Below are 15,112 nucleotides of genomic sequence, written 5' to 3'. Positions count from 1 at the left end.
TGCTAAATAAATAACAAGCGACGATGTAAATTGGTGTTTTCCTGGAGTGTGTGGTTGCTTCTGGGATGTATTTTTCATGTCAAAACATTTTACAGTGGTTTAGGAGTGCATGGTTAATAAATGTAACCCTGCCCCCAGCATCCCTGGATCCATGTGCATAAATACACACACCCCGTGCAGGGTGATATTCATTGGACCAAAGATCTACTGCTTGCGTCAGCGAGAGACACATGTCTGTAGATATTATGGTTCAGTGTGCAGAACAGTGATCATTACCCCATAAACACAGAATCAGGATTGGGAGAGTGACTTAAAAAACATATTCCGATACAGTTAACAGTTACCTGTTAAAAATGCAGCCCGTAACGTAATCCAGATACCATTATATGAAAGTAATCTTACTTGAACACTTTTAATTACTTTTGGTTTAATCGAACACCAAATATGATAATTAAGACAAAATAAATTATATATCAACACAATATATATTTATGCATATTTGTCTGATCTTTTCTGTCTCATGAACGATTAATAACAAAGCTTCTGGAATTCAAATCCAAAACATGAGAACTGTGAGGCAGACATGCTAACCACTTTTTTACACTGCTGTAGATAGATAGATAGATAGATGGATAAATTTGTTAACAGAAATTAGCAGAGAAAAAAGAAAAAAGATCTACTTTGACACACAGGAAAAATTAAACAATGTATATTTGAATACCAAAATGTTTAACCAAACCATTCATTACTTATGCACAATTACTGTATGTATTTTCTCTGCTTAAGATGGGAAATTTTCACTTTTTTCTTCTCTTTTCTTAATTACATTGCATCTTCATCCCGCAGAGCTCAGTGCCGCACCGCGTGTTACATCTCAACATTTATCGAGGAGACGAATTACATGTTGTAGAAGGTGTTGCGGTTTTGGCTAGCCTTAGAGTTAAGACATTCTGCCAGGCTAGGCTGTTAACTCTTTAATGTTGTTGTGAGAACAACTTAACAAAATAGGAAACTGCTGCCCAAAAAAAAAAAAAAAAATTCAGTATCAGTCTTTGCTTGCGTTGTTACATACTGTACTTTCAGATGTTTGCATGAGCGGAATGGATGTACTGACGAGCATCTTAAAGCCGTATAAGAGCTGTTAAAGTGGTCTTTATAGGAGGCATTTGCATAGTGTTCATTGCTCATTCTGCCTGCTGCCTCCTGCAACACACACGCAATCGCACGCACACACACACTGCACTTTTCCCTCTTGAATACTTTCCACATGCCTTCCTGACTAAAGAAAAATGAAAGAAGCTTGATTGAGGCAAAACAAGGAAGGTTGTTTTTTTCATATTTCCTGTTTCAATAATTAATATGCATGAGCTTTATGGACGCTTAAGATGCGATCAATTATTCATTAACAGCATGTTAATTGCATCCACAGTCGTGAATATTTAACCAAACGCTAAATCAATGGGGTCGAATGAGCAGCAATATGGACATTTTATAAGCTTTGCCAAAATTAGGTTAGGCTTTAATGAAAACCGCAGACAACAGATTGTGAAGAAATAAAAAAATAATGAAAAAGGAAATTGAAGGAACTTGAGGAGGAGAAGCTGCTGTGTCCAAAGACGATAGTACCATTAAATGCAAGGCTGTATCAGTCTTTGACTCTTTGCTTTTTCTTTCACGTTGTCTTTTTATTCTCATCTCTTCCTATTTTAAATGGAGAAGCTGCAATCTCTTTATCTCTGTCCGGTGCCGCTCGCTATTTTTTTTTTTGCTCAAAGACTCCAGGCTCCTTTGTCCTGTATCTGCGTGTGGACTTTGTATGCATAAGTGTGCGTGTGAGTGCGTGCGCGCTGGTGTGTGTGTGACGTCTGGACGGTGACATTTCTCTGCTTGGATAACCATCGAGCCCTCTGTCCCCCAGTCCGTCCAGCCATGACGCAGGGTAATGTCACCTGTCAGTCTCAAACTCCCACTTACAACCGTTGTCTGCCTTCCTCTCATTCCCCCAACACCCCCACCCAAACCACTGGATCACCCTTTCACCCTGACCCGCCACCGAAAACCCATAGACAAAGCCTTCATGCTTCCATCCTATTACTTTTGTCTTCCTCTCTCGTAGCTCATATGACTTCATATCCGACCGCACTTTTCACTGCTGTATGTGGAAATGGCAGCCCCTCCTCCAATTCCCCCTTTACATTTGCCCCGGGGCCTTCAGAAGAGTTCTCGTGAATGGCAACGTCAGGGGTGGGAAGTTAACTTTTTACTTGGACCCTGGTGAGTCGGGCGCCTGTTTCCAATTACTCTCTCGGCACAGGCGGGGTGGAGGTTTATGCGTTATATGGGGATGTAATTGACTATAACTGCCCTCTTAACATTAACCAGGTGTACTTGCTGAGTGTGTGAGATTAGGCCCCGGGTCTTGGCCTGTTGTAGTGTGTCTTGACTGTCTGCTTGTGTTGTTGTTGATGTATTTATATTGTGACTCTGTGAGGTACTGCCCTTCAGCACTGCGTTAACCAGGAAACAAGCCATTTCTGCAATTTTCTTTTAAGTGTCCTAATGTGTCTGCTTGTGTGTGGATATTAGAAAAGGAGGGAAAAGAAATGGAAGCAGGCTTCAGATTCAAGCCGCTTCAAGGGGGTGCCTGACTTTACAAGGACAACGTCAAACCGGGCCCTTTCACAGGACTGACACACTGTGATTTGTATGTATGGCGCTGTGCAGCCTGCGGGGCACAAGCCCAGCGGCTGTCGCGGATGCAGGCAGCCGTCCGCGGGCAGGGGTGATGGCGGAGGTGAACCGAGGCAGTTCTGAGTGTGTGGGCGCAGGAAGGGGCTGTCGTGTGGCGTGGAAAACGAAGCCTCAACTGACTGTCAATCAAGCGCCGGCCGCAGCCTGTCACTCTTCGATAGAGCTCGTCCGGTGGGGACCGGGACTCCCTGGGACCCCGAAAGGAAAAAGGAGGAGGTGACTGGCTGTCTGTCTCAGCGACTTGATTTGATATTTGATAGCGAGCATGTGGCATTTGAATGCAAATCTATTTTGATCGTCCCACTGTCTGATAGGGTTAAGAAGAACGTATTGAGGATGTGTATGCATGTATGCATGTGTGTCAAGGGGCTTTCTGTGCTGCGACACGCACACACAGAAAATGGGGAATTATTCAGATGCATTATATTACTCGCCGATTCAATTGCATCAGGCGCTTTTTGCTCTGAAAGCAATATGATGGCAGCTCACTCATAAAACATAAAACAATAACTTAGAGGCTACAGATATGTTTAGTGTGGTGATCTTTGACTCTTTGTGGGTAAAGTTGGATGGTGCCCATCCGGCAAAAATGATACATTACGCATACATTTTGTATATATGTTTGGATGCGTGAGCGTGCGCCGGGTAATTATGTTTGCCTGTTGGCGGGCTGATTTTAAAAGCAAGCATGCCAAGTAGGTAGACAGACGGATAGATAGACGGACGGATAAAGCCGCTAGTATTGCTGTATGGAAATGTGAGGCTCACTTCCCTCCCAATTAGTGCAGTGATTTCTGAATGCCATAATACCCATTAATTATCCGGCTGCTATTTTCTCAGTGATTTGACTAATTAGTCTGTGAGGCGCTACACTATCCGCACCATTATTATTGGGTTGAAGCCATGCAAACACGCTCACTCGTGTTCAAGTTGATGCGCAAACACTCGTGCGGTCGTACTGGTGTCGATGCATTTGCAACAGTTGCCCACAGTTGAGTGAACCTATTTTAAGTGACGCCATTAGGCGCTTCAGCAACATATCGCACAGCATGAGAGGGTTAATGGTGAAGAAGGGGTTGGATATGAACAGTTACAAACCGGTCGCCCTCTTTAGTCTCCTCATAGCATCTTAATGTATGTGATATACGAACGAAAGTGAGCAAACAGCAGCGCTGCCCTGTGCCTTCCTCTGGGAAGCCTTTAAACACCTTGTAATGACTCTGCGAGTGCGAGTGCGTCTGTGTGTGCGTGTGTTTGGTGGCCCCTGTGTGACAGTCCATCAGGCTCTCCCACTGGACGGACAGGCCAGTGACACAGCGCCATGAGGCCGCTAAACCTTTTCAATCACTCCCCCACTTTTCCCCCTCTGTCAGGTGCCAGATTGATCTGTTGTTGCTCCACAAGCGCAAAGGAGTGTGTGTGGGGGGGGGGACTTAAAAAAGAGGTGAGGAGGGGGTCTCACCATGTGTGACAAGCACCTTCTTAAGTTTATTAATCATTGTCATCAATAATGCACCCCGAGCCCCACTGTTGGTCGCCGTGCAGCTTGTGTGTTTGCATGTGCAAGTATGAGCTCACACTCCTCGCCGCCCCGTGAACTTCATAAGTGTCCCATCACCACTTTAATCAAATTACTCATGAACCAAAATTGACAGTTTTCATTAATTATAAAGGATTATTCTAATTGCGATTCAAATTTATTCATTTAGAACAGACGGCATTCAGTAATGTTTCAGAAAATTTGCATATTAAATGGAGAGGGGAGGCCATTAACTATGCTAATATATGCATGATTCCTTATTTTGTGATTGGTGGGCCATATGTAGCAAGCTGGGGGAGTGCAGGTGAGGAATCTAGAAGGAGCTGTAATATGTTTGATAAACACAGAGGGACGCAAGGCCAAAACACACGCGTACACGCACACAAGCGCGCATGTACACGGACAGGTCTGCGCTCAGCATCAGCATCAGGCCGTCTCTGCATCCACACACACGCACATATTCACATTTCTCACTCTCTCTTTTCATATTCCTCCCTCAAGACCCATTGGAGGAGCAACTTTTCACCCGAGAACAAACACGGCGCACTAATTAAGTTTCAGATTTCTGATCCTACTACATTTAGAAACAATTACCTTGAGCCCATGTGCATTCGTAGTCATCGTTATGATTTAATACACTGCTTAAATGGAACAAAAAGAAAGAACTTTTGCAAGCGCTACATTCATCCCCACAATGTATGGAGCTGGTCCCGGGTTGACACAATGCTCTTTATCAAGCTATATTTAGTCGATGCATTATGCATCGAGTTTAACATGTACTTAAATCAACACTATTCAATATGAATACGCTCTTCACTGACGTTAGAGGAGGGAACATTAAGGTTGAATGAGTGGCGAGCTTCGCGGGCGGGCGCAAATACACGCTCACACGCGGTCACGCACACCCTGGGGCTGTGTGGTGGCGTCCACCCAAGCTGATGACAGGGCCATTATTCACCGGTCAGTCCCACGAGTGCAGCGTTTGGGCTGGACAGGGTAGTGGAGTGTCGCAGCTTGGCAGGACGGCGCTGAGGTGAGAAGGACCAGGACCCTTCATTACTCCTCTGATCCGGAGGCCGGCAGCTCCCTCTCGCTCTCTCACCGCCTCTGTGTGTCTCAGCCTGGCGCGCTCTGTCTCTGTCTTCATCAGATTAATGGGCCGGGCCCGACAGAGGAAGTGTTTCAATCAGCACCGCCTGCCAAGCTTGTCCGTCATTCAGACAGCCACTTATTCCTCATGGCATATGAAAGCGCACACTTGTCCATGTTTGATGTTTATTTGGCTGACTTTTACCCCTCAATGTGGCACAGTGTAAAAACCGGGTCACCGGTAGCAATGTCATCGAGCCACAAGTTGTTGAAGCCAGCACCGACAAGCTGGACACGTTTCGCCGCCTGTCTTTCAGCGTTCTCTCAGCTGAATTTTGAATGATCCTTTTCAGATGAAATGGATGAAACACAATTTGTTAAGTGTCTCTGGGACTTCTGTCCCCAAGCTAGAACTGCAACTCCAACTCGGAGGAAGGCGACCGACAATCTCTCCCAAGTGGGGCTTCTCTCAGAGCGGAGACGGCACTGTGCCGATTCCCCCGACCCAACGTCTCCCTTCTCCAGGGTCCATTTGTTCTGAGAAATATTTAACGACGGGGCAAATTCGGCTGACATGACATGCACAGACAAGGCAGCAGATACGGAGAAGAGGGAGGATGGGGCGATGCGACGACCAAGCTGGGAATGAATTTTTCAGCGTAGTGAGATGTTCTATTTGAATAAATCATGACACTTAAGATAGACATGAGGGCAATGTAGAGGTGCACAACATGACTTTGAGGAGTTGCACTCTATCTATCTATCTATCTATCAGATGGATTGGTAGTCTATCTGTCTGTCTGTCTGTATCATACACGGACCTCAATGTAAACTGGGCCATTGCAGTTGTGTTAGTGTCCAAGGCCCAGGGCCAGACCCAGAGACAGACCTGGTTCTGGATTATTAATGTCCCTCCTGTGGAGCCAGGGCCCCTCCCCCACCCAGTGGCCCCCTACACCCCTGGGGTCAGCCTCCATGGCTCCTGGTGCAAGGCTCCCCTCATAAATCTCCCTAAATTAGTGCACGTGTGTGTTTATGTGTGTGTGCGCTTCCAGGCTTAAATATGTACTGCAGGAAGGCAGACAGGTCACCAGGAAAACAAGGCAGCCAGGCAGGCAGGCTCACGGTTGAAGTGTCAGTGATGCATGGCGGAAGGAGGGAAGTAGAGAGTTGCAGAGCCAAGAAAGAATACGAGAAATGACACACTTGGAGAGGGAAAAAATGCGGAAAACAGAGGAAGGACATTGTGTATGACACTTTTCCTCCCCCCGGCACTACATCGTCCGTACAAATATTTACACTTAATTTGTGGCGAAAGTGACTTCATTAGGATGGATTTCCTGAACCAATCGTATCGCTTAATTGCCAGAGCGGAGGATGTCCCATTCCTCTACCTGCCTAGATTAGTTCAACATGTCCCATGGTGGTTAACAGGCACGGGGAAGTGCTGTTGTGTCACTTAGTTAACCTTCGAGATAAATGGCTCCCCTCCGGAGCACACTGAATTACACACCTCATGAAGCATATTAGGGGCCTGATACAGTGCTTTTCTTGTGGAGATGATGTGTTTGGCAGAAATGGATGGAGAGAGGCGGAAAAGGCTGAGTTATGGCATCACTATTCTTACAGTGTGCGTCAGCAATGTAAGAAAACTGACAGCAAAGAGAGCAAAAGAGAGAGAGAGAGACAGAGAGAGCGAGAGAGAGAGAGAGAGAGAGAGAGAGAGAGAGGGGGAGAGCGCAAATAATAAAGAAATGTGACACAAAGACGTGCAACACAATGAGAACAAGAGAGAAGATGAATCAACTGGAACTACTGAGGTAGATAAAACTGCAATGTTGTAAAGTTCCCCCCGTGTTAAATTTGACAAGGAAGTATACTGTTCTCCTCATTTGTGACTAATGTCGGAAAATTATTAGAGAATTTAACACAATGGTCCCTTTGAGGCTTGCTTGCTGTTGGCTAATCACATAGACATTCTGTATCTCCACCAGAGTAATAATATTTAGATGCTACGGGGATTACTTAAAAGTTGTGTTATAATTGCTTTCCTTGTTTTGTTTTTATGGGCAGTGGGTGATTTTGTGTTTAATTGCTCCAGAGTGACAAATAATGCCAGCTCATGATGAAAGTGTGAGATCATTAAATTACTACAGCATTACACTTCCACTGCATGTGTAATTCACCCGTTTGCGCTGCTACACATTTTTGCCATGTGCCGTCAAGAGGCCGAGCAGTAATTTACACAAATTCACTTCCACAGTCATTTCTGGATTTGGGAGTTGTCGGGGAGGAGGGGGGGCTAATTATAGGAGACTACAATGGTTTTGTTTCATTTAATCCAGCCCGTGAAGCAATTTGCAGTGGTAATATTTGTAGCAGTGGAGTCAGTGCAGTTAAATCAGCGTGAAACCTGCAACAGTGCTAAGCACAAATTTGGAGGCTGGTGAAAAAAAAAAAAAAAAACAAGCTTCGCTGGGGCCTCAATTGGATGCAGATGCAAAAATGTGCTGAGGCAATCTAGAGGAATATTGTTCATTTTAAGGCTTTTGAAACAGTCCTGGGACAGAAAATCTACAAATGACCAACTTGTGTGTTTCGGAATAATGTAAACAAAACAGAATGATATTGTCCAATTCACACCACAAAAAATAAGGTCACAAAAGTAAACATTATTGAGGAAACTCTAAAGTTGAACATATTTCAATTCTCAATTGATATACAATGGCAATAAAGTGAAATAAATTATGCTCCTAGGTCAAATTATTGTCATAATTGCCTTTGTTTAAAGTTAAAGGTAAATTGTGACATTTCAAAATAATGTATCAGTCAAGTGTAAAAATAACTTGACAGTTTTATTTCTGGTAAAACTGAAAAAACATTTACACACTCTTTAGATTGCTAACATGCTTTGAGTGTGAAACAGTCCACATAAAGTCACGTGAACATTTCATCTTTGTTTTCGCTTCCCATCCTTTGCAGAGGCTTATTTTGGCAAGTTGTAAAGCAGCCACAAAAATCCCCAAAAAACAACAAAACTTGAGAAACAAAAATTGTAATAAATCTGGGTACCTGCACAACCCAGCAACAACACTTTTTTTCATTTTTTTCCCTCATAGTTAAATCCACACAGGGAGAAGAACAACAAATCTAGCTCAGTAAATAATCTTTAGCCGATGAAAATATGATGAAATAAAAGAACAAATTACAGGCTATCATCAACATTCTGTCCATATTTACTGGTCATCTGTCAATCAGATTATCCATAAATCCTTACGGTAATCTCTTTGCTATTGCCTCCCAACATGCATTGCCCTTTATTCCCCCCCCGTCCACAGCCACCCACTATGTCGATTTATGCACTGTAAATGTACGCAGTGCTGATTTCTGTCCCCTGACACCCGTGGTGATGAGGTAGACCAGTGAGGAATCAACATGCTGCAGTTTTGTAATGTTTCCGTACGACTGACTCCAGACACCTTAAGTCATGTAAATAATGAATCAGATGATCCATGTGCGGGACACGCTGGCATATGGCATGGCAGATAAAGCATAACAACTTATCCTTCTTTGCACTGAGCGTCTCTGCTGATATCGAGCACCATCTCCTTTTTTTTTTTTTTTTTATCCCACCGCCTGTACTTGATATTTAACCTGCTGATTTAGTCACCTCTGACTGCAGTGACCTTAGCTTTCCTACTTTCACTTATGCATCATTCTACGATCATAAACGCCTCCGAGGAGGAAAAGGAGGACACTTGGGGAAAGATTGGAGTCAATGAATTAAACAGGAGGTGCCGATAGGAAGGTAGAGGATGTAGTCCGCAGCTGTCTGCGAAGATGCCCTTTGACCCGTCATGGATAAGGAAGTTAGGAGACCATCAGCCTGTGGGCTTTAACAGCCACTGTAAAAAAAAAAAAAAAAAAGGAGAAAAAACTCCATCTCTCAGCTTCATGAATTATTGAGCTATTGGTCCACTGCTTCTAAAATATACAGGAGGGTGGTCTGTTTCTCCTTTCGGATTTCACATACCCTCTACTTCGTCCTTTTTTTCCCATCGGTTTCTTCTTGCACCGCCCCCCCATCCCCCCCACCCTTCTCTTTCAGATTTAGTGTATCTTCTTTGCACCAACAAGATTGTAAATCAGAACACAAACAAAGCAGGAGGGGGAAGAAGAAGGCAGCGCCAAAAGACACTTTGTTATTCAGATCATAAGAGGTTTTTTCTTCTTTGCTTAAGGAACAGCGTCTACCACTAACCAGCTGTCATGCATTTAAAAGTTGTCAGGGATAAATTCACAAGTTCTTGAGTTACATCAGATGCACACAGCAGAAGGGCAGCTCGTGAAATGAGACGGAACTCTGCTCTGACCATTTATCTCTGTCTCTCTTTCTTGTTTTTTTTTTCCCCTCTCCTGTGTGTCTGCACTTGACATGTCGCTATATGTGCATGTGACACGTTTGCCAGTGCATGATTATATATCTAAGGCAAGTTGGCTCCAAAGGCGCTGCCCATTGCAGAATCCCAGCCGTAATAAATGAACAGAAGGGAGAAAATAAGACATAAGGAAGAAAAGCTGAGCAAAGGAGCGATTCTCTCTCTTGCTGGTGGAGATCTGTATTGTAAGCACTTTCGGCTGTCAGCACTTCTTTGAGCTACCTCAAAGGGAGGATGAGGAGGGGCATGATCAGGAAATGTAGCGTTTCTTCTGTAAAAAAAAAAAAGGAAAAAAAAAATCCCCTTTTTTGAGGGTTCCTGTTTATTTGTTCACAGTGCTGTTTATATTAGTCGTTCATTTGATAGTGTGATTTATTTGTCAGGTAGACAGACAATGCAGCAGTGTGAAGCGAGGAGAGATTTACTGTACTATCTGTTAAGGAAGAAGTTGTCAGGCTTCAAGCAATAGGGTGGAGGTGGGGGGGTGAATGTGTATGTTAGGGAATAAATTGCCAGCCATCCTCTTTCTGCTTTTCAGGCCTCCGGTGCCCCCACCCACCCACACACACACACACACACACACACACACACACCCACACACACCCCCGCACCTCCACGCATACACACCCTCCTTTACTACTCCGACCCACCCTCCTCCCTCCCTCATTAAGTATTGATGTGGGTAGCCATACTTGCCATCTCAGCCTATTAATAATGCATGGCAGGTGCTGTTGATGTGGTCTCTCACACTGAGATTGAGAGCGGCAGGAATGGCAACACTGAGCTGCATAGTAGCTACAGTACAACCTCCGTCACTGGGCTCTGCTATGGGGAAGGGAGGGTAGGGGGGGCGGGGGTGCCTGCATCTGCCCATTTGAGTTTATGGCAAGCTGTGACAGCAGCCCCAAGATGGATATACTAGGTAGCATCTTACTCAATATCCCGGAGCAGTTTTTACATCCAAAACTGCCTTTTGTCATAAAGAACTGATAGATGAGACTGCGGTATGCAGTGCGTGAGCCCTGTCTGCCACTGCTGCTGCTTTATTTTGTTTTCCTCCCGTTTTATGTTTTCAGCACCGACACAATAGTTTCACTGACAGACAGGTGCTCTTTTTCAATCTCAACAACTAATTTCTTCATCTTTTGTTTTTCTCTGTGTGTACGTGTAGGTTCTTCCTCAAGTTCTTCCTGAAGTGCAACCAGAACTGTCTGAAGAATGCCGGCAACCCTCGAGACATGAGGCGTTTTCAGGTGACATGCAACTAAAACGTCCAAATGGACTGCGTGGTCTAAGCTGCAAATCAAGAGAAAGTATACATATAACATCGTACACATCAATCTGCTTTGAAAGTCAAGCAAAAGTATCTACAATCACCTTTATACATGAGCTGTTGTCTTTGAGTCAATGGGATAAATGAATATGATCATGACGCCGCTGACTCCTATCAGTTCCACAAAGAGACTCTTTCAGCCGGTCGTTTTGATTTCCCGGCCATTCCTCCAGACGTGATTGACTGTATTTATAGTCACCTCTTTCTTTGTGCTGATTCTGGTTTTTATGATTAGAAATCTGAGCCCAGTACCTATACATCACTTTGCTGAGTGCCAAATGTGTTATTGGTTATGATGGGCTACAATTAAACAAAAGAAGTATAGAAGTTTGAACAACTTACATCTTCTACGGTGAATGGCCAAAATGTGTTAATACACAAAATGCTATGCAATTCAACAAATCCAATATAAAATGAGACATTTTTTCTTTAGTTAATGGTCAGAATTATCCAAAAAATACTTCATTACGAAAATGATCTCCATGAACTTTGTGGTAGGCTGTTGGACGGGCAGAGACAATCCTTTTTTTTTTTTTCAAGATTCGGATAAAAGTCTGGATTTAATCAATGGATTAATATGAGGTGTATTTTTTCCCTTGATTTTTAATTGTTGTTTGATCCCAATTAAGATCAAGATTAAGTACAGATTTCTTCGCTTTGTCCTCTGAGTTAGTTCCCTTTGTATTTCCTCGCGCCCCCAGTTCAATCGATGCCGTTTATCTTTTTCCCACTCAGGTGGTTGTGTCAACTACGGTGAGCGTGGAGGGTCATGTGCTGGCAGTGTCCGACAACATGTTTGTGCACAATAACTCCAAACACGGGCGCAGAGCTCGAAGACTGGACCCGTCGGAAGGCACACAGTCCTACCTGGAACACGGTATTAAAAGCGGCAACATAACATCAGACGTCTTTGTCTTCGCCCTCCCCTCCCCTTCCCTTCCTGTCGACGCTTCTCATCCCCTCCTTACTGTCTGTCTCCGAGCTCAATCCCTCCTCTGCCCCCCATCTCGTGTTTCTCACTTTTTGTCTCTTGTAGTGTTTCAAAATTGTGCTAAGAGAGGAGAAAGTGGGAGCTAGTGAGTCTCTTGTATGTCCCGGGTGGCTTGCTCCCCTCAGGTCTCTGCCTCTAGGCCTTCTACTCTGTCTCGCATAAGCACTATGTGTCTTATGAGGTCTGTTCTGCTTAAAGCCAACACTGGCTTTATTTCCTCGGAGACCCGCTTTTATCCCGCAGCCCTCCATCACTCCCTATCCCTCAGGTTTTTAAACACACCCATGCACATTGCACTTGCACTGTCAGACCAAAACCTTTAATACTTCATAATGACATGTGCACATGATTTAGGGAGTATGCACTGATTCCCAAATCTCTAATCCAGTTATTTTCTCATTTCTCTTTCCTAGAGATTGAATAAGAGAAACATATTTCTTTTTCTCTTTGAGGAAAGTCAAGCTCGGGGATGAAAATGACAAAAAAAACAAAACAAAACAAAAAATAAAAAACTAAGCGAGGATTTACATGATGACCTGTGGTAGATTGCATTAGAGTTGGATGCTATGGTTAAGTATTTTTAATGACTATCCTCCGGGGGTGCTGCGGACCACTTGGCCTGGTCTCATAGCCGATTAGGAAAGTTTTCACAAAGACAAGACATACTGGAGTCATCATGAAGGCTTGGCTCTTACAAAGAAAGAACAGTACGGCACACCACGCTAACAGATGTTCCCTGTGTCAGAGAGATTTGTTTGGGAATTTCCTGCCTGTGATTTTCTATTCTCCTGATGATGGGGGTTAGAAGGCGGAACAACAGGAGTGAAGGAAGAGAAGAGAGAGGGTCTGACAGGAGAGGGGGAGCAGCAGCCGTGACATGAGGAAGGAGCAAGAGTGCTTGATGCTACAAAGAAAAGATGAAATGCTAAGCAAGGAGACACTCTGCTTTCTTTTTGTTTTTTGCCTTCACTTTTCATCCACCGCCGTGTTGAGTGCACGTGCAGCATACACAACTTTGGGGGGGCTCATTTCAGGCGATAATAGATAACAGTGCATAGAGTTGAACAGATGGCACAGAGGAACACCCCAAAGTATAATCCTATCACATGGATTCACGTTCCACCATCTGGTTAATCCAAACACACACACACACACACAAACACAAACACAAACGCACACACACATCCGCACATGCATGGAGCGCACATAATATCAACGGCTGTGAAAAGGAGGCATTTTAGGCCGTGATTACAGCCACAGATTGCCGCTTGCTGAATGTTGATCTCTGCAGGCGTATCGGCAGGCAAAATATCATTCCGGCTTGTTGGGGAGGATCAACAGAACACAGAGTCAGGCCAAGAGCAAAGGCTAGGCTGCGGGGGAAAAAAAGTCAGCCTAGTCTAAAGTGGATTATGCCGCTTTGCAGAATTACAGCATGTCTGACAAGCAAAAGAAAGAGGTTTAGCTTGTATAAACATACATTTTCTCCATGTTGTTCTTTTCTTCAATCACATCCCACAATCTCTAAAGCCATAATACCAGCAGATAAGGTCATGAAGAACAGTGGAGTGCTCGTTATTGAAAATATGGTTTGTTGTTGTTATTCAGCGCAGTTTGTTGGCTAAGTCCTAAAGGGGTTGCAAAACACATTACAAAAAGACCCAAACCCGAATGACCGTGAGCAACTGCGCGCCGACTGGCCAAGCAATGAGATGAGAGCGACCAGGAAGCAGATAGCTGAGCAAGTGCTAAGTGTTTGCTTAATGAGGGCGGTGTATTCCGAGGGCAGCGCTACTGTTGGGCCGGCCCCGCTCCCCGGTCGCGTGGCCTTTGATCAGACACTCAGCACACCTGACATTTACACGCCTTTGCGCTTTGCTATGTGTCATAAAACAAGCACATCGCTGCTGCCCTCACACACGGGGCAGGGGTGATGTTTAATAACGGGGTGCGTATAATCACTCTGATTAGTATTCCGAGCTTGCTCTCAACCCCTGGGATGGATGAGCAGAGCAGGTAGTGTGTGTGCGTGTGTGTGTGTGTGTAAAGAGGGGACTGTTACATGTGTCATATCCATAAAGGTCTCTGCTGCAGTGCCAGTAGCAAAGACCTTTATGTGCTTGTCATTAGGTTACTTAACATCTCATCTTTTGTGTCCCTTAATTTTCGCAGCAACCCCCAGTATCAAAGCCATTAGCCCCAGTGAAGGCTGGACCACAGGGGGCGCTACAGTGATCATCATCGGAGACAACTTCTTTGATGGCCTGCAGGTCATTTTTGGCACCATGTTGGTTTGGAGCGAGGTTAGTCACGCTTTTGTCACTCAAAAGGTTTATACAGATCTTTTCATAGCTGTGCAGCCACCATCACATTGGTGCTCCGTCGCTCCCTTATCCTAAAAACTCACTGCCTCGACAAATACGTTTGTCAAACAAAATAGTCACACCCCCTGCCTTTGATGCATAAATTCATTGGTTTTCAGGATTGCAGGAAATTGTTGAGTGATCAGACAATGTGAAAAGAAAAGAATGTGGCGGGGAAGGGCATAGATATCTATGGAATGGAGTCCAAAGACGGGGGAGCCATACTGTAGAACTGAGAATTACAGATGGCTGACACTTGGGCGGAGTATATTTGGAGCTAAACAGAAGCCAAAGATGTCGTCATCCTTGATGATGACGGCAAACACAGAAAGAAAGGAAAGATCACGCTTCATGGCCGAGCAGCGGTTCCAAAGAGTCAAGTCAAGCCCCACCATGATCCAGGAGTGATGCATGGGAGACTCGTCCCTGAGAGGAAGGTAAGTGCAAACTGCTCACTATAATAACACCTCGTCCTTCAGTCACATGAATGACATTATTCTGTTATACGAAACATTTGTTGCCATTACTAGTGTGCGTATAGATCATGTGCCGGTGTATAGATTCAAAACAAAATACGTAACGCTGAACAGGGAATGCTTGCGAGTG

At 44.5% G+C, this 15,112-nt stretch overlaps 1 protein-coding gene across 3 annotated transcripts in view; it reads left to right on the top strand.

The window, feature by feature from the left end:
* The window catches only part of ebf1a (EBF transcription factor 1a), a 68,392-nt gene that overhangs the window by 19,704 nt on the left and 33,576 nt on the right, over nt 1–15,112 (top strand). For all 3 annotated transcript variants that reach the window (XM_088293794.1, XM_088293793.1, XM_088293795.1), the window contains exons 7-9: nt 10,991–11,072; nt 11,888–12,029; nt 14,316–14,446. In XM_088293794.1, the coding sequence (XP_088149920.1) occupies nt 10,991–11,072; nt 11,888–12,029; nt 14,316–14,446 (355 nt within the window). The remainder of the gene's footprint in view (nt 1–10,990; nt 11,073–11,887; nt 12,030–14,315; nt 14,447–15,112) is intronic.

Source organism: Idiotropiscis lumnitzeri, chromosome 4 (assembly GCF_059441095.1).
Source record: "Idiotropiscis lumnitzeri isolate Australia: NSW breed Sydney's pygmy pipehorse chromosome 4, RoL_Ilum_1.0, whole genome shotgun sequence".
NCBI classification, from domain to species: Eukaryota; Metazoa; Chordata; class Actinopteri; order Syngnathiformes; family Syngnathidae; genus Idiotropiscis; species Idiotropiscis lumnitzeri.
Note: the sequence above shows the minus strand (reverse complement) of the source record. Positions and strands in the feature narration are given on the sequence as shown.